Genomic DNA, 19,594 nt, shown 5'->3' with positions numbered 1-19,594 from the left:
GACTACACTTTCACTTGACTTGAAATAAATATAAATTTTTTACTTTATCATGAAATTTTTCATACACACACACACAGAAGTACAGAGAACAATATAAGGAACCCTCATATACCCATCATGTAGCTTCAAAAATTACCAACTCTTAGCCAAGAATTTATTAGGATTTGAATAATTTTTGTGCTGTGTGAACCATGTACCAAGTCCCAAGCTAGGATCTAGGGATCTAAAGATGAATCAGATTTGACTATAATGCAACCTGGAAAATATAACACATGACTTTGGTCCCTGAAAGACGAGTAAGAGTTGACCAGAAGAAGAAAGATGTTTTCATTCATGCGGTCATTCTCTCTCCAGAAATAATTATTACATGGGAGGCCCTGTTCTTGGTGCTAGGAGCTCATTGGGTCCTGCCCTCAGGAAGCTTGCATCGCAGAAGAAGGAGACGGTGAACGAGTGATGGGAATTGTGATGACTGCTTGGAAGGAGGGGCACAGGATGCTCTGGAGTGGACCACATTTGGCCTGGGGAGGTTTGGGGAGGCTTTCATGAGCAAGTGGCACTTATGTGAGAGGAAGGAGCGAAGGAGACAGAGGTCCTCCAGGAGAAGAGAGGGTGATTCCAAGTCAAAGGGGAAGTACAAGAAGGCCAGATGAGTGTGGCAGCGGAGAGGAAGGCAGAAGGCGAGGGGGGCAGGTGGACAGATGCCAGATCAAGGGGGGCTTTGTATGGTAGGCTTAGGGTTTGGGACTTTATTTTAAGGGCAGTGGGAAAGTCAGCAGAGGGTTTGGGGGGGGAGGGGCATGTTCACCCTGCATTTTAGGTCAATTCTGTCTGGAGAATAGACAGGAGTGGCAGGGTGGGGACCGATCAGAAAGCAGCAAATGCAGCCTAGGTAGATGACTGTAGCTGGGGGGAGTCAGGATGGAGAAAATTGTGTAGGTTTAATAACTATTCAGGAAGTAGAATTCACAAAAATTAGTGCTCAGTTGATTGAATGGCTGCGGTAAGGAAAGGATGGCTTCCAGATTTTTGCTTGAGCAAAAACAAAACAAAACAAAAATCCAGAAATATCACCCCTTTACAAACAGCCCACCAAAATGCTTGTCCTGCCAGTCCCTTTGAGCAGAGTGGCTACAATATCCAGGGAGGTAACCAGAAGCTCACAGATAGAATGGTGATGGTAGGGAGAAGAATCTAATTAGCTAAGATGCAAAAAGTAAAATGTTTGACCCACACAGTCTTTCTGAGTCCCTGATCTCCTAGGTCTGCAAATCCTCCTGTCAATGGTGAGTCAGCCTGTGCCCTTCACTCATCCTTTCTCTGTTGCAGCTCATCCCCGTTCTAATGCTTTCCATGGCCTAGGAGCCACCAATGGCCTAGGAGCCAACTCAGATGCTATGTGTGGTTTTGGTCAATGTGGGTCCCTTTGAGGCAGCAGTCTTAAAATTATTACCTTGGACCCATCAGGAAAAACTTGAATTAGAAGCAAATCCCGAGTTCCTGTCATGGCACAGTGGAAACGAATCTGACTAGGAACCATGAGGTTGCAGGTTCCATCCCTGGCCTTGCTCAGTGGGTTGAGGATCTGGGGTTGCCATGAGCTGTAGTGTATGTAGGTTGCAGATGCGGCTTGGATCTGGCGTTGCTGTGGCTCTGGTGTAGGCCAGCGGCTGTAGCTCCGATTAGACCCCTAGCCTGGGAACCTCCACATGCCGTGGGTGTGGCCCTAGAAAGACAAAATGACGAAAAGAAAAAAAGGAAGAAGGAGCAAAGCCATGCAGAATCATTGACCAAGAGTACTGGCTTTATGCGATTTGGTATGGCAGATCAGCCTGGCAGACGTCTGCGTTACCAGGCAGGTGACAGCCAAGTCACCTACAGGGAGGCATAGAGCTTTCAACTTTACTAGCATCAAAGACACTAATGGGGCAAAGGCAGCCTTTTCTACCGCTCTATTAAGTATTGCTTCGATATCGTAATTTTTCTTTTTTTAATGTAGTGGATTTACAGTCTTGCGTCAATTTCCACTTTTCAGCGTAGTGACCCGGTCACACAAATTTGTACGTTCGTTTACTCCTACTGTCTGCCGTCATGTTCTCCCCCGGGAGCCCGGATGTGGTCCCCTGTGCTGTTCGGTAGGACCGCATTGCGTATCCATTCTGAGTATAAATAGTTTGCACTTGTCCATCCCACTGCCTCGCCACCCCCTCGGCAACCACAAGTCCGTTCTCTACGTCCGTGAGTCTGTTTCTGTTTTGTAAATAGGGTCTGTTGTGCCATATTTTAGATTCCACGTGTAGGTGATACATGGTATTTGTCTTTCTCTTTCTGACTTACTTCACTTAGCATGAGAGTCTCTAGTCGCGTGATACTGTAATTTCTCTCGTGATGGAGCCAATGAACCTATCTTCTTCAGGGTGGTTGGTATTCATTTGGGACCTGTCTAAGGAGTAAAATCTTCTCACATATTCTGTGCAACTGAATTCATAAGTCGGATGGTAGGCCTGGCAAAGCCTCCCTCAATACCCTGCTTTAACAGGACTCTTCTAGTATGTTCCCAGGAAGACCATACCGGGTAAGAGGAGGAAGGGACGGAGGCCTGAACTCCGGGAACGGCAGCATTTGGTAAGCCGTATGGGAAAGGAAGGCCGAAGAAAGCTGAGACGAAGCAGAGAGCAGAAGGGTCAGGAGCGCGTCGCGTCGGGGAAGAGCGCCAAGGGAGGGGAGCCGACCAAGGGAGAAGACGCGGTCGACAGCCGCAAGCGCAGCCAAGATTTCCCACAAGGTCAAGGCGAAAAAATATCCTTTGAATTTGGCAGCGTGGAGGTCATGGATTCCGCATGATTGATAAGATGGGTATCAGCGGAAGATGTAGGCAGAAGCCGCAGTGCCGCGAACTGAGCACGTGAAGATGAGAAAATAGGATAAGTAGGTGCAGATCCCCCTTTTGGGAAAGTGGGCAGGGAGAATAGACAGTAGCTGAAACGTGATACAACGCTAAACCTTCTGATTTTGTCTTTTTTTTTTTTTTTAAGATGGTAGAGACTTGAACTTGGGTGTCCACTACAAAAAGGTACCAGTAGAGAAGATGAATTTGAAAGTCAAGGAAAACAGGGAGAGATGGAGTGAGACCCTGGAGGTGATGAGAGCAGGTCGGGTCAAGGGCTCCTGCAGAGCTGGACCCTGACCTCCATGGGCTGAGGGCGAGGATGGGGGTGGGTAAGGCAACAAGGTGCCAGCAGGCAAGCGGCTGAGGTAGTCCGTGCCCAGGGATCACCGCCTTTTCCGTCTTGAGCTGAGGAAGGGAAGGAGGGTTGGGTGAAGAACAAGGAAAACCTCGCCAGAGAAGAATCATCCTGCCGTGAACTTGTTGCTGTTGCCTTTGCTCTTGTGATCAGTGCAGCACCGTTTCCCTCTCTCGTTGGTAACAGCACATCAGTTTTCCTTGAAGAGGGAATTCCCTCCACGGCGCAGTGGGTTAAGGATCCAACTGCAGGAGTTCCCGTCATGGCTCAGTGGTTAACGAATCCGACTAGGAACCATGAGGTTGCAGGTTCGATCCCTGGCCTTGCTCAGTGGGTTAAGGATCCGGTGTTGCCGTGAGCTGTGGTGTAGGTCGAAGACTCGGCTCAGATCCTCCGTTGCTGTGGCTCTGGTGTAGGCCGGCGGCCACAGCTCCAATTTGACCCCTAGCCTGGGAACCTCCACATGCTGCAGGAATGGCCAAAGAAATGGCAAAAAAAAAAAAAAAAAAAAAAAAGAATCCAACTGCAGCAGCTCCCATCCCTCCAGAGGTGCGGGTTTGTTCCCCAGAGAAAAGGATCTGGCATTGCCGCAGCTGCAGCTAAGGTCGCAGCTGTGGCTCCGATACAGTCCCTGGCAGGGGAACTTCCATATCCTATGGGTGGAGCCATAAAATTTAAAAAAAAAAAAAGAAGTTAAAGGGGGCAGAGAAATAAAACCAATAGTAAGAAAGTTGTTCAGACGATCAACCTTGGTGTTCAGTGTGCATAAGAAAAAAATGGCCTTTAGGGAATGGGGAACCGGGCGGTAATAAAGGGATCAAACGCTGTTGTCAGTGAAAGCGCAGGAGGGTGAGAATGGGGCCGGGGAGGAGGCAGAAGGATAAGGGTGAGAGTCTGTGGTCGCCAGTGGGCCGCTGGAATTTAAGGGATGCCTTCGTGGGCCGAGCAGTTGTGAATGGGGCCCGGGGTCTGCGTTTGGCCAGGCCGATTGGGCGACTGTAGTGAGGACCCAGCCGTGAGGACCCAGGAGGTCAGTCGACGGTGGCCGTGAGAGTGCCGTGGCTCCCCGGCCTGGCGCCGAAGGGGGAGGAGTTCCACCTGCACACAAAGAGGGAGAGGAATGGCATGGGTTGTGTGGGAGCCAGTGCTGAGGGGCCTCCCGTGCCCGGGGGCAGCTGCAGGGACAGGCAGAGGCGCCCTGGGGCAGAGCCTGTCCCAGTCGAGGCTGAAGATGGAGAGACAGAGAAGGGAACCATGGAGCCTGTAAAGAATCTAGAGAAGCTTCTTGAGCACTCGAGAGGGCACACCCACAGCCACCCCAGCCCTGTTCTCCTGACGTCCTGGTGTCAGTGTGCCCAGGCTGGGGCAGAGTCTGTGCTCTGCCTCTTACTAGCCGTGCCAACACCGCAGGTCCTTTTACTGCCTTGGGCCTCTGCTCCCCTCCTGTCGATAGGCTGGAAGAAGCCAGTTGTTGACCAGGATTCAGGGGCCACCTGTGCAGAAATGAGGTTTGTCCCTCAGCCCGCCCCTCCCTTGTCTCCTGCAGTATCTCTCTCTTTTTTTTTTTTTTCTTTTTAGGGCCCCACCTAAAAAAGTGGAAGTTCCTGGACTAGGGGTGAACCAGACCTGCAGCCACCAGCCACAGCCACGGCCACCATCTGTGCCGCAGCTTGCAGCAAGCCTGGATTCTTAACCCACTGAACGAGGCCAGGGATTGAACACGAATCCTCGTGGACACTAGCCGGGTTCTTAACCCTCTGAGCCACAACGGGAGCTCCCCACAACCTGTTTAAAAGCCTCAGATCAGACATCATGAGCTTCTCAGCTCAAACCGTGGACTGCGATTTTTCCACAACCAGGGCCTGTTGTTGTCGTTATCGTTCATTTTTTATTAGACCATATGGTTGATTTACAGCTTTGATCAAGCCAGGAAGCCCTCTGGCTTCATTGCAAGGAAAGCCAGGAGGAGGAGCTGGGCCAGGCTCGCATCAGGAGCCCCGAGACCGATGGCAGCCCAGGAGGCTGTTTACGCTCTGGGGCTGGGGCAGCGCCTTGGCCGAGACCAGTTTCTCCACGTCTTTGTAGCAGTAGACATGGGGGCCGTGGACGATGTACAGGCCGAGGCCGCTGGCGGAACACGAGTTGGGGCCGAGAGACTTTTCCGTGCACAGGGCTGCATCGACCTTCTCGTGCGGCCAGGGAAGCTCGGTCCACGGGCCTTGAGCGCCTAAACTCAGGTCCAGCCACCACAGCTTCCGCCCTGGGAAGAAACACCCGACACAGCACGGCCTCCACATCATGAGGCCGCCCACCTGCTCCCGCCCCAAGGGGACCTGGGCCGTGGAGGACCAGCCACCCAGAGCACCCGACGCCCCTCACCTGCCATGACATGGAGCCGAGATGTCCCAGGACAGACGAAGGTCGCATCCACAGCGTCAAGGCTGGTGCCGTGGGGGCTCCCGAGCTCCTTCTCCAGCTGCTTTGGGTAACTGTCTACCAGGGTGTGGCCCGCCTTTGTCAGGAAGATGTAGACCTGGGTGCCCTGGGGACAGGGGGCATCGGTCAGCGTGGAGCTGGAGCTTCTCGGTCTCCTCTCCAGCATCGCTCCCGGCTCGTACCTGGATCAGGTAGAGCTTGTCATCCCAGGAAAAGGCAGCGTCCACGGCCGAAGGACCGTGGGACCACTGATGGTCAATGGGCCAGCTGTGCCACCCGTCCCGGCTGGTGTCCAGACGCCAGTAGTGGGTCCCTGTGGGGTGGCAGAAGCATCTCTAGTGCCGGTGGGAAAAGGCCAGGCAGTGAGGAGGCAAGTGACAGAGGCAGAGATGCCCCCTGAGAGGGAGGAGGGGATGTCTCCGGAGGCCACCTCCCCACCTCCCTGGGGGAAGGAGCAGAGCAGGACCCGGTCGGCGAAGCGGGGCATCGTGCCCTGACTGGAACTGGAGCCTGTGGGGCCTGACGGAAGGGCGGGCTTGGGGACCAGTGGCCACGTTGCCGGGTGAGGGGTCTGGGGGGGCTGGCTGTGCATCTCAGATGTCTGTGTACAGAGAGACTCCAATGAGATGGTGGCCAGAGGTTTAAAGGGAAGCAGCACAGCACGCTTCCCTGGGATGTTCGCACCCTGGCTGTGTCTCCATCCCCTGGGATGCCAGGAGACGGAGGGAGTGGCCAGGCCAGCACCTCGTTTTCCTGTCACTTTTCGTAGCACCGTGTGAGAGGAGCTGTCTGACTCTCTTCCTCAACCCACTGCGCTTAGAGTCCTGTCTCCTCCTCCATTGAAATGTGTCTCTCCAAGGTCGCCAGTTCCTCCAACTTGCCAGATCTAAGGTTTTCACCTTACTCTACCTCTCAGCGGCATTTGACTGCTCGCAGCTCCACCCCACCCCCCTTCTTGTCTTTTTAGGGCCGCGCCTGCAGCGTATGTAAGTTCCCAGGCCAGGGGTCGAATCAGAGCTGCAGCTGCCAGCCTACACCACATCTGCGACCTACACCACAGCTCATGGCAGCGCCGAATCCTTAACTCAGTGAGCAGAGCTGGGGATCGAACCCGCATCCTCATGGATCCTAGTTCTGTTCTGAACCTGCCAAGCCACAACAGGAGCGCCACGCAGCTCCCTTCTTAAATATCTTTTTTTGGATCCCAGCGCCTGTGATTCCAGATTCTTCCAAGTGGTCCTCTTATCTCTCTCCTCCGCCTCAGCCTGACATTGAATATTGGACTCTCCTAGTTGGGGCCTCTGCGCTACCTCCTCTCTTGGCGATTTCATCGAGTCCAGGGCTTTAAATACCATCTACATGCTGAGGCCTTTCCATCTCCTCTTCAGCTCTGATGGCCTCTCCTTCAAGCATCAGGTTCAAACTCAGCTGCCTCCCTGACATGTCCATTTGGGGCCAAGAAGACCAAAACCCTAACATGTCACGTTATTTCTGCCCCCACCAAACACGCATGTGCGCGTGCGCGGACACACACACGCGCGCACACACACACACCCTCCTTCCCTAGTCTTTCCCAATTTTAGAAAAAGACACCGCCAGTCACCTCGTTTCCCATGCCCCAAAGCTAAGTCACTCTTGCCACCTCTCTTGTCCCTCCCCTGCTCCAATCAGCATCCAATGCATGGGTTTGTGTGGGGGGCCCAGCTGCCACAGCACGTCCTCTGCTGCCGTTATCCCAGGGCAAGCCGTCTTTACCTCCGATCCAGACAGCTGCGAGAACGCCTAGCTGGGTCCCTGCTTACAGTTGGGCCTCTGGGACTTGTAGCCCACAAGAAACCAGGGCGAGGAGTTCCCGTCGTGGCGCAGTGGTTAACGAATCCGACGAGGAACCATGAGGTTAGGGGTTTGATCCCTCGCCTCGCTCAGTGGGTTAAGGATCCGGCATTGCCGTGAGCTGTGGTGTAGGTGGCAGATGCGGCTCGGATCCCGCATGGCTGTGGCTGTGGTGTAGGCCGGTGGCTACAGCTCCGATTCGACCCCTAGCCTGGGAACCTCCATATGCCATGGGTGTGGCCTTAGAAAAGACAAAGCCAAAAAAACAGAGAGAGAATGTTCACCAGGTCTGTGTTCCCGGCCGCTGCTGCCTTCCTCCTCCCCAGCACTTCAGTCCCACTGGCCTCGCTTCTTGACCCCCCCAGAGCACTTGCTGTCCCCCCACCCCCAGTGCTCCTCCTTGGGGCTTTATGCGGCTAATTCCTTTTATCACTGAAATCTCAGCTCGAAAATCCTCTCTTTAGAGAAGGGGCCCGTCCTTCTCCTCACATCCCATGATCCTGTCTTGTCGTCCTCACAGCTTTCGGGGACACCTAACATGTTTTATTTTCCATTTTAAAACATCAACACCTCGTGAATCCGTCTGTGCGAGCGTCCAGCGTATTTGAGAATAAGAAACATCTCTGACCTTCCCAGAACCCTTCACGGCCGTTGACGCTGCCTGAGAGACGTCTTCTCTTTCATTTTCCTCTTTTTTGGTGTCCTCTCTCCCTCCAGCAGGCTCTGTGAGGGCAGGTGTCTTGTCTGCCCTGTTGACGACTGTGTCCCCACGTCTAGAAAAATGCCCAGTGCCTGGCAGGTGCTTGCTGTTTGGTGCTGGGAAGATAGGGGGGTTCCCACTGCGGCCGCTTCTCTTTGCGACATTGGCTGGGCAGGGGTCCACGTGTCTCCCTTCCCCTCCTGCAGAGCGACCCTGCTCGTGGCCCCTCTTGGAAGCATCGGAGCTATTGCTGCGCCTTGTGCACAGCGAGGAAGGGCTGAGCCCCCAGCCAGGGCCACCCGAATGGGCTCTGGAATAAAACTCTGGGCTCTCTCTGGAAATCCACGTGGGCAAAAGAGCAACCAAGGCTGTTGTCAGTGGGTCTGAGGCCAAAAGGTCCTGACGAGAGAAAAAGCAGGGAGGACACGGTGGACCTGGTGGGGGAGCCGAAGTTGTGACGAAGCAGGAAGAATGGCTTAGGAGCTCCGAGGTAGAGACAAGGGATGTGTCAGTCAGAGAGGAGAGGACCAGGCCTGGGCTGAGTGGCAGGTCACACTGGAGTTGGCCCCAAGACAGCGAGTTCCCGCCTCACCTGGGTGTTTTTAGCCTAACGGTGTCTGCTCAGCAGCTAGGGAATGTCTCTCTTTCTCCGGCTGTAGGAGCTCAGCTGCATTCTGCTTTGTGGACACACGGTCTGGAGGGTCCAGGGCCTCTGCGTGGCTGGGTGTTCTCTCCACATCTCTGCGTGGTCCCTGGGGCCCTGTTTTCTCCCTGCGTTTTCTCCGTGTCTCCCTGTCTACCTCCAGCTCCATCTCTGTCGTACGAGGCGTGTCCCCGGTGGTGGATGGCACCACGCTCTCACCGGGCTGCCTCTTCTCCTGCTGTGTGTGTGTTCTCGCCTGGCATGTGGTCGCAGTACGGGTCTCTGCCTTTTCACTGCAGCTGTGTGTCTCATCACTGATGCGTGTTCTCAGTGCCCCTCGCCTTCCTGTTGCGGGGTCGGGCTCCCCTTGTGCCCGTATCTTTCCCATCATAGCTGGGTAGCCAGAGCTGGTCAGATGTGTTCCGGACTTAGGAGCAAGAAAGGATTTTCACTCTTCTGTGTCTCACCACTCTTTTACATTTGTGTCTGATCATACAGATGCCTGAGGCTGAGCCTAATGTGGTAGGTCACTCCTTCTCTTGGGGCTGTCCCCCCAAGTCTGGATTAAGACTCGTCACGGCCTGTCTGACGAACCCTAGAGCATGCTTAGGTACCAGGAGATGGGTTTTACTGCGTAATGCCGCAGGTCTAGGGAGCGTCGTCCTCCTGGTCACTCAGAGGAGACATCTCCCAGGGCTGGCGAACCTGTTGCCCAAAGGTCTAAAGGACTGAACACTTGCTGGCTGGTTCTCAGCAATGGCAACATCTCATCCCCAGGGGACATGAGCTCAGAGGTCTGGACATAGGAACCAGACACCTGGGAAAAGATGGAGCTCCTGGGGATACGCTCGGGGGCGAGGGGCGCAGAGGACCCACAAGACATGCTAAAGCCAAGGGAACATGAGGAGTCATAAGGACCCAGAGGTCCAGGGAGGGCATAGACCTGGGAGTGGGTGGTACTGGGAGGCTGACAGGCGGATGAAGTTAGAGGCCTTGGCAGTGAGAGACGGGTTGAACGATCTGCACCCGAGGAGATGAGGGGTGGAAAGGGGCATGCTAGGATGTAAGGATGGGGGCCAGTGATGAAGATGGAGGACATGGGCCCGGGCTGGAGACACACCGGAAAGAGATGGGAGGTATGCGGGCAGAGCGGGGGCACTGGAGGGCATCTCTTACCACGGAAGGCATAGGTGGCACCGTGGCTGTCAGACAGCAGTGCAGTCAAGACCAGGTCTGGGCTACAGCGGTCGTCCCCACGGTGGGTCGCGTTCCTGTGTGCATGGCCTGGGGCAGGGATAGGTGAGGGGGACACAGAGAGAGGAAGAGGTCAGCGTGGGGTCCGAGGGGGCAGAGACGGCCGGCTTTCTAGGGGGCAGGCTTTCCCCATGGAGGACACCTGCGATGAGCGGGGATGAACGTGGGGCTGGGGCGGGGCCCAGGCGTCATTCCACGGGGTGAACGCAGACCTGGGCATGAGGGCCGCCACCCCGGGGAGGCCGACAGATCCCACCCCGGCTGGGGCCCTCTCACCTCTGCCCGGGCAGGACATGAAGTAGTCGCGGACATCCCGAGGGTATTTGGGATCCACCTGTCCCGTGACAGGGTCAAAGCGCAGGAACTGGTTACCCCGGAAGCAGTAGTAGCGGCTGATCCATCGCATGGCGGAGGAGCAGTTGCCCACGGCCGGCCAGAGGCGCTCCTTTGTGGTTTTTGTCTTGGAGTCCCAGAACCAGGTGTGGGTGCCTGTGTCCAGCCAGCCAAGAAGCCTTTGGTGAGGTCCGGCTGCACCTGCCTTGTGCTGGTGCCGGGCCCCAGGATGGACCGGATACGGCCCGGGTCCCATGGAGCTCACAGCCCAGCAGGCCGACAGTTGAGAAGAGTAATCATACCGTCAAGTTTAGCACCAAAGGACACGCGATCAGCTCAGCAAGGGCACTGGGAAGAGCCAGGGGAGACTTCCTGGGGAAGGCGATCCCTAAAGTAAAATCTGAAGCGGGAGTGAGCGAGCAGACAAGAGCAGGAGAGGGAAGCCTAAAGCATGAAGCAACTCGGGCGCGCAGGGAACAGCAGTTTCTGGAGGTTCATATTCAAGGTGAGGGTTCCGTTGGAGTCGAGGCTGGAAGGTCAAGAAGGACGTGGTCATGGAGAACCTTGTACGTCAGACGGAGGAACAAGATGTGTCCCTCACGGTGAGGGACTTTCAGCAGAGTGACACCCGGGTAACTTCCCCTGGACGACTTCCTCTCCATCCTTGGGAGACCACCACCATGCCTACCACCACCGCCAGCCTGCCGTCTCTCATCCCCGCCCGGACTGACCTTGGAAGAAGAGGACGCCCTCCTCTTGGCATTCTCCACGGTGACATTCCACTGCAGCATCCAGTGGGGATGGGACTCCAGGAAACTCCTCTTGGAGCGGCCTTGGATTTTCTTTCTCCTTCTCTGGAGGGTAGACCCAGACCTTGTCCCCCTGCATACAAAAGCATGCTGTCTTTAACACGCACCCCAGATGCTGCCGTCCTGCCGTCCAAGCCCACATCCTGGATCTGTCGCTCTGCATCAGTCTCCTTCTGCAGCCCCACGCGTTGTCAGTCCACCTGCGGACCACAGTGTGCTGTCCCCTTGCACAAATACACACCCTCAGTTTGTGCAAGTCCCAAGCCTATTACTGTACAACCAGATTAGTTTTGGCAAACGCATCCACAAATATTCATCCTGCAATCACCCATCTGTTCGTGCGTCCTTGTGTTCATTCATTCACTCAAGAAGCAGTTGCTGAATGACTTTTGTGAAAGGCAGCGAGGATAAAGCGACAATAAGGTTCTGTCTCTGCCTCCGAGGAGTTCACTGTACAAAAGCAGAAGGGACCCTAAAATCCTATAGCCATGTGAGCCCCAAGGCGGAGGCGCGTGCAGTGCGTTGAGGCTAAAGGCGTGCCGGGGGCATCCTAGAGAAGTCCTGGAAGGCTGCGCAGAGGAGGAGGCACTGGGGCCAAGAGGTAAAAACTGAGCAGAAACTTTCCAGGTGGACAAGCGTGGAAAGGGCATTGCCAGCAGAGGGAAGAGCATGTACACACAATGCCCAGAGAACTCTGCATGGTCTCGGGTGCCTGGTCCACGGTGCAGGAGGAGAAAAGCCTGAAAAGATAACCAAGGACCAGATCTCAGGACTCACGTGCAGCTGGCTTGCAGGAACCGGCACATGGTGGTGCCATTTGCTGAAACGGGGAACTTGGGAGGAAGGCAGGTTTGTAAGGAGATACTGAACTCCATGAGGGGATGTTGCATTTGAGGTGCCTGTGGAACGTCTAAGTTGAAAATGTCAGCCAGGAAGTTGGAACGAGGTGTCTGGAGCCCCGGGAAGAGACCCAGACCTGGTGTCCACAGCGTGGGGAGGCCTCCGAGCCACGGCAGTGGTTGAGATCCCCCCAGGAAGTGTGTACGAAGGGCTGGGATGGAGCCCCAGGGGACACTCCGGGACTGGCCCAGGATGAGAGGCCTGAGAAGAGCAGAGAAGAGGCAGGAGGGAAAACAAAGCCAGAAGTGAGGGCGCCCCAACCTCCAGCATCTTTGTGCCAGTCGGGAGAAGGTGCCAGAAGGTAGACACAGCTGGGCCGGGGCGCGAGACATGGTGAGCACAGTAGGCCAGATTTCGTCTCCACCTGTCCCTCGGCCAGGTGCCATCGTGTTGCGAACCACCTGGCTGCCCAGGATGAGACCTGATATGGAGTCATGGAAGCAAAGGGAGAAACTCCCAGAAGGGAGGGGACGGTCACCAGCGAGAGGAGTAGCAGAGAGGCGTGGCCGAAGGTCAGGGCTGACGAACAGCCACTGGGTGTTGTGCTGCCCACGTGCACACACGTGCCCTTGGTCTGAGCTTTTCCAGGAAAGGCAGGCACAGGGGGAGGAACCCTGGAACCTCTCGGGGAGGGCCCCATGCCAGGGCCACCCGGGGGGAGGGTCCGTAGTGTGGACTCTGAGCTTCCTGACCTTGGCCCGGTCATACCTGGATGAGAAAGACTCTGTCGTGACCACGGCGGAAGGCGGCGTCCACGGAGCTGGGGGCGTCCTTCCATCTCTCTGAGATTAACCCCCGGGTCCAGTTTTGACCCGCCCACACAGACGGCCCTGCAAAACACGCCTGCTGAGGGACCCAGAACAAGCTTTTGGCCCCTGAGATGGTGACAATGAGGCCGTGGGTGATGCCCTCAGGGGATCCCTAGGGTGTCTCACAGAGGGATGCACCCTCAGTGAAGGGGCCAAGTCTGAGTCCCAAATGCCACCCCCAGCCCCTCCTGCCTTTCTTTTCTTTTTCTTTTTTTTTTTAGGGCCGCACCCACGGCATATGGAGGGTCCCAGACTAGGGGTCTAATCGGAGCTGTGCCAGAACCAAGCTGTGTCTGCGATCTACACCACAGCTCACGGCAACACCGGATCCCTAATCCACTGAGCGAGGCCAGGGATCGAAGCTGCCCGTCCTCATGGATGCTCATCAGATTCTTTTCTGCGGCCCCGCAAAGGGAACTCCCCAGTCGCGTTCTTGACACACTGAGCCAGGCCAGGACCTCCCCTCCTACCTTTAAAAAACAGCATAGCCCCGTGCTCATCCAGGGTGCTGGCGTCGAAGCCCCAGCCATCCGAGCAGCGTTCTGAGGAGGTGGAGAGACAGCGAGTCAAAGGCCAGTCAGATGATCAGACACAGCCGGACAGATAGACGCGGGGAGCCGGGCCTCACCGGTCACGTCTGGGTCCGGCTTGGACTCATTCCTGCCTTCAGCTCCGTGCTCAGGGCCAGCAGTCCTAGGGAGAAGACACACAGGTGGGGGGGGGGGGGGTCCACAGGGCCCCATCCCTCTCTCTTAGCTCCTGACCCCAAAGTGACCCTGGCCCTAAAATCTGTCCCTGTCCCACTGGAGCCTGGGCCCCAGTCCTCCTTCACTGCCCCAGCCTCACTCACAGAGAAAGAGGGTGGGCGATGGCCAGAGAGCAGCAGAGCCCCAACAGCCACAGTGCCCCTGCTGTTCCCAGCGCCCGAGCCATGATGAGCTGGAGGGGCCACAGGTCAGTGCTGGGCCCCGGCTGAACGCCCTATATAGAGGTGGCAGCAGCCCCGCCCCGCCCATGCCTGCTGGGGGGGATCTCCCGGGACTGTACCAATGTTGGCTGATTACGTCAGTGCAAATAAGGTCAGGGTCCGGACAGGAATCCGAGCCCAAGACTGACTCTTCCCGGTAGGAGACCCCATCCCCCTCCGGTGACTTTTGAGCGGGGACCAGCCCAGCCGTTAATGTCCAACCATGACTCTCACCACCATGGTGCTGGGTCCTGGTGGCAGGAAGGTCAGGTCAGGGAAGGGGGAAGATGGCTGATTGACGTTTTCTGAGGTTACCTCGATGGTGCCGGAGAGCCGAGGAAACTAAAATGTTTGAGTGTCTGCGAGCCTCGAGACACTCGTACTTACATGAACTTAAAAACCACACGCACAGACACACGTGTGAGAAATGCTCAGAGAACAGGGGGTTTTTTTTGGTCTTTTTAGGGCCGCACCACAGCCACAGCAGTGTGGGATCCAAGCTGCATCTGTGACCTACACCACGGCTCACGGCAACGCCAGATCCGTAACCCACTGAGCGAGGCCAGGGATCAAACCTGCATCCTCGTGGATACTAGTCAGATTCGTTTGCACTGAACCACGACGGGAACTCCGAGAACAGCCTTTTCCAACCTCCACCAAGGGCCTTTCTGGGGCGCCCCCACGCCTCTTCAGCTTTTCCTTGGGCGGTCAGGAATACTGCACTGCTGCCGAATGCCCACGTCTCACCCTCGCCCCCAGCCCCACTGGCAGAGAGCTTTGCAAAGATCACCTGGGAGGGAAGGGCTGACAGTGGTGGGGCAGGAAGAGGGGTCCCTCTTCCAGAGAGACCCGCGGCCAAGGAGACCTTCATAGCTGCCACCCCAAGGGAACAGTGCTTTGTGTACCCATCACAGAGTCAACAGAACGGTGCTGGGGTTTCACAATGTTGACAGCTGCTGACTCCTGCTTACACCTGCTCTTGTCGCCGAAGCCCTTCTCGGCCCCTCCCTCAGCCAGCCCAGGCGCTCCTCGGCTCCTTTGCGTTACCTCAGAAAACGGGAAATCATTTCATCTGTCTGCTTAGGCTTTTGCCTATGCTTCCTCATGCTTTTTTCCTTTGTCTGTCTTTTGGTTTTTTCTTTTTTTGGCTGCACCCATGGCCTATGGAAGCTCCCCAGCCAGGGACTGAATCTGAGCCACAGCTGCAGCCACCTCGGGTCCCCAACCCACTGCACTGGGCCAGGGCTTGAACCCTTACCACCACAGATCCAACGCTACAGTGGGAACTCCTCTTTAAAAAAAAAAAATATTCAATGATTTTTTTCCATTAGAGCTGGTTTATAGTGTTCTGTCAATTTTCTACTGTGCAGCAAAGTGACCCAGTCACACATACATATATATACATTCTTTTTCTCACATTATCATGCTCCATCATAAGTGACTAGATAGAGTTCCCAGTGCTATACGGCAGGAGCTCATTGCTTATCCTCTCCAAAGGCAATAGTTTGCATCTCCTAACCTCAGATTCCCAGTCCGCCCCACTCCCTCCCCCCTTGGCAACCACAAGTCCCCTATTGTCCAAGTCAGTGAGTTTCTTTCCTGTGGAAAGGTTCATTTGTGCTGTTTATTAGATTCCAGATAGAGGGAATTCCTCTTTGTCTGTTTTGATTTGCCTGTCTGGTGTCTCGTCTTGACCTAAATGAGTATCTGGCATAGAGAGGCAGACGTCGAAGCTGTTGTGGGTTTGATTACAGACCCTTGCAATGAAGAGAATGTCGCAATAAAATGAGTCACACATGTTTTGATTTCCCAGTGCATGTAACAGTTATGTAGTCAAAATTAAGTATGTAACAGCATTCGGTCTAAAGATTGTATGTACCTGAATTTAAAAATACTTTATTGCTAAAAATGCTAACCATCATCTGAGCCTTCCGGGAGCTGGAATCTTTCTGCAACAGCAATATCACTGATGACCATAACAAACGTAATAATAATGAAACAGGTTGAAACGTTTCGAGAATTACCAAAATGTGACATAGCAACACAAACCGAGCAAATGCTGGTGGAAAAAAGTGCCAACTGACTTGCTCAGTACAGGATTGCCAAAAACCTCCAGTCTGTAAAACAAACAAACAAAAAAAACACGCAGTATCTGTGAAGTGCAGTAAAGCATAGTAAACAAGGAATGCCTGTGATACACACTCAATAAATATCTTTTGGATGAAAAAAAATGCAAGTACTGACTAGTATTACTAATGTTGCAGCAAAATTTCTGACACCGTTCCTCCTCCTGGGGTGAGGAGAAAGCCAGGACAGGGATGTGTGCTGAGGGGGCATCTCGGGGCCTAGGTCACGGGTCTCCTTGGCACTGACCTTCACCTTACAGGCTTGTTTCTCCCTCCAGGGGTCCAGCAGCTAGCTCCCCTCCTCCGCCGGCCCTGGGATCTCACCTGCTCGCTCTCTCCAGCACCTGCTATCTTCAGCCCTCACGGGGGCCGCTCCCAAAGGCTGCCCCGTTGCCATCGGAGACCTGGGTGTTAAGTTAGGAGACAATTACGGGCAGAGTCAGCTCTGGGCCAGGCTGAGGTTCCAGGACCCCTGTTCCCCAGTTCAGCTGGGAGAGGCCCTAGCCCCTCTCAGATGCCCTTGACACCCCTGTATAACCTTAGCAAGGGCCTCAGATCCCTCATCTACGCTGCAGAGGTCCCTCCTAACAGAAAGATGGAGATTTCTGGGCCCTCGGGAACAGCATGTCACCAGACTGCCAGCAGGCTCAGCATCCTCTCCTGACTTGCAGTGAAGACATGCCTTGTCAACACCTCCTCCACACAGGCTAGTGGGCAAGGCTGAGCTCCCTGAGCTCTGGGCAGCGCCACGGCTCCCATGGCACATGCCTGACACGCCCTCCTCCCACCGCAGGGCATCCCTGGTTTGGCCTGCTCCCTCCCAGGGCCAGCACCGGCCACTGGGGGCTGCTCACCCCAAACCCCTCTCACCCTTTCTTCACTCAGCCTCTTTTTTTTTTTTTTTTTTTGGTGGTTCCTCTTGCAACATGTGGAAGTTCCCAGAGCAGGGATCAAACCAATGCCAGAGCGGTAATCCACGCCACAGCAGTGACACGCTGGATCCTTAACCTGTGAGCCACAAGGGAAATCCTTTCTCAGCCTCTAAAATCTTTTTTTTTTTTTTTTGCTTTTTAGGGCCACACCTGCAGCATACGGAAGTTCCCAGGCTAGGGGTCGAATCAGAGCTGTAGCCACTGGCCTACACCACAGCCACAGCAATGCCAGATCCGAGCCGCGTCTGCAACCTACACCACAGCTCACAGCAACACTGGATCGTTAACCCATGGAGCAAGGTCAGGGATCAAACCTGCATCCTCATGGATCCTAGTCGGGTTTGTTAACCACTGAGCCACGAACTCCCCAGCCTCTAAAACTTGGCATAACCTTCCTGGAATTCTCCCTCCTGAGGACTCAGTGACCTTGGATCAGCAATGTCCTCAACAGCTCCAGCACTCCAGCTCCAGAACTGTGTCCGCACGTCCTACGGATTCACTGAGGCTGCCTGGGGAGGTGGAAGCGTTCACAGTGAGTCACGAACCACCACCCCCACCCCCCCCCCCGCCCCCGGAAAACCCGCTGTGTGGCTCCATGGTCGTACTGACTGGCAGGGCTGTGCCCAGACCTGCTGGTCCCCAAGCAGCCTCCCCTCTGGCCTAGCCCGGCTCTTTGAGAGCAGACAGCACATACTTCCGCGTTGCCGCACAGCTCGGGTCCCCTTCATAGCACCCCTGGATCTACCTCTCGCACAAGAGTGGCTGGTGGCACTTTTCCACTCCTGTTTCCTAATTGGCTTGTCTGCCCTAAGGTGGCTTAGGCACCATCCTGGAAACCCGCCCCTTTCCTGCCCCCCCACCCCTCAGGGGCTGGGCTGGCTGAGCGTTCTGCAGGGCAGGCAGCTTCGGTCCAAGCCCTGGCTCTGCGCAGAGGCTAGAAGGCAGAGGACAGCGACCGGCTGAGAACCCAGGCTGCGGATGTGAGCTTGTCCAGACTTGCGCCTGAGCGCCCCCTGGAGGCCACGGGGGTCAGTGCACCCTCATCCGGCCACCAGAGGCCACCGTCCCCTTTCCTCCCTGAAACTGACTCTCCACAGCCATCCTCCCCAACCCTCTCAGCCTGGCTGTGGGGCCCTCGGGCCATGTCCCCTCCTCGGCAAAGCCCTGCTGCCCAGAACAGGTTTGGGGGCCTGGCTCTTGCTTGATTCCTTGGGTAATTCAAGTCCAGAAATATCCAACCACCCCCTTTTCCATGCAGCCTTCCTAACCAGCAGCTTTCCGGCTGGGCCCTACAGGAGTCTGCATGTGGGCTGCAAACATCTGCAGGGACAGAGCCTCCTCCTGCAGCGCCAGGGGCCCCATTTCAGCTGGACACGGATGCACGGGGCACAGGTGTCTCTTGGAATGGCAGCCTGCCCCCACCTCGGTTACTTCTCCTGGTGCCCTCTGAGTGCTGGGTGTGCTGCCCATGGCCGTGGCCATGTGCTCCCGGGAGCAGAGACTGGATTCTCCCTTGCCTGCGCTTAGAAAAATGGGGGAGTTCCATCGTGGCTCAGAGGAAACGAATCCGACTAGTATCCATGAGGATGCAGGTTCGATCCCTGGCCTCACTCAGTGGGCTATGGATCCAGCATTGCTCTGAGCTGTGGTGTAGGTCGAAGACGTGGCTCAGATCTGGCATTGCTGTGGCTATGGTGTAGGCCGGTGGCTACAGCTCCAATTCAACCCCTAGCCTGGGAACCTCCATATGCCTCTGGTGAGGCCCTAAAAAAAAAAAAGAAAAGAAAAATGGGGGTGCAGCTCCAGGGAGCAAAAAGGGCTCACTGCCCCCAACCATCTCCTCCAAGATTTCCTCTTGCTCTGTCTGTAATGGGCCCTCCTGCATGATCCGTTCTCGTTTCCTGTGAGTAAATAATTACAATTTGCTCATGTCAACGAGAACCTACTGTATAGCATAGAAAAACCTACTCCATAGTTTGTAATCACCAAATGGGAGAAAAGAATGGATATATTTTATGTAACTGACTCCCTTTGCTGTACACCTGAAATGATACAACACTGTAAGGCAACTACACTCCAGTAAAATTAAATTCAAAAAATAATAATTTGTTCCTATCTGTTGGGCACAGATATGTTTTTGTCACTGTGACAAACACAATGTATAAACTATATACTGTCCTATTAGTCCCATTTTACAAATAAGGAAGCCGACATTAGGCATCTTAGACAAATCCTGTTGATAGCCCGTGGTAGAGCCATGCTTAAGCTCTGGCTGCCTGATCCTTCAGGGGGGCTCCTTACCCTATAAAGGGGTGTCTTTACCCTGTAAAGGGGTGTGCTGGTACAGCTTGGCAGCCAGCCTTCCAGGAGGGAAAAAGCCTCATTTGTAGCATTTATTAGTTTCTAAGGTGTATCTTATTTATACATTTTGGCTGCACCTGCAGCATGCAGAAGTTGCTGGGGATCGAACCGGTTCCACGGCCGTAACCGAAGGCACAGCAGTGACAACACCAGATCTTTAACCCGCTGAGCCACGAGGGAACTCCTCTATAGAGTATACACTCCTACCACGGCCACCTTCAACCCACCAAGACACCACCCTGGAGC

General features: G+C 55.0%; 1 protein-coding gene across 1 annotated transcript; it reads right to left on the bottom strand.

Moving 5' to 3' along the window:
• Positions 1–5,113: 5,113 nt before the first annotated feature.
• On the bottom strand, positions 5,114–14,438 carry HPX (hemopexin). Its single transcript, XM_047752974.1, has 10 exons — positions 13,813–14,438; positions 13,591–13,655; positions 13,433–13,504; positions 12,862–12,983; positions 11,176–11,326; positions 10,388–10,600; positions 10,034–10,141; positions 5,864–5,994; positions 5,625–5,787; positions 5,114–5,505 (listed from the first exon to the last, which is right to left on the bottom strand). The coding sequence occupies exons 1-10, from the start codon at positions 13,893–13,895 to the stop codon at positions 5,234–5,236; spliced, it is 1,380 nt and encodes a 459-aa protein (XP_047608930.1). The 5' UTR covers positions 13,896–14,438; the 3' UTR covers positions 5,114–5,233.
• Between the last annotated feature and the right edge of the window lie 5,156 nt (positions 14,439–19,594).

This window comes from Phacochoerus africanus, chromosome 11 (assembly GCF_016906955.1).
Source record: "Phacochoerus africanus isolate WHEZ1 chromosome 11, ROS_Pafr_v1, whole genome shotgun sequence".
NCBI lineage: Eukaryota > Metazoa > Chordata > Mammalia > Artiodactyla > Suidae > Phacochoerus > Phacochoerus africanus.
Note: the sequence above shows the minus strand (reverse complement) of the source record. Positions and strands in the feature narration are given on the sequence as shown.

Bases quoted from the DNA above. Each gene is read 5' to 3' on its own strand.
- HPX (XM_047752974.1), bottom strand. From the start codon at position 13,895: ATGGCTCGGGCGCTGGGAACAGCAGGGGCACTGTGGCTGTTGGGGCTC. The intron at 13,505-13,590 runs GTGAGGCCCGGC...CCACCTCCTCAG, and splicing joins GCCGGACCCAGACGTGACCG to AACGCTGCTCGGATGGCTGG. The intron at 5,995-10,033 runs GTAAGAGATGCC...GCCACCCCACAG, and splicing joins TGCCACCTATGCCTTCCGTG to GGACCCACTACTGGCGTCTG.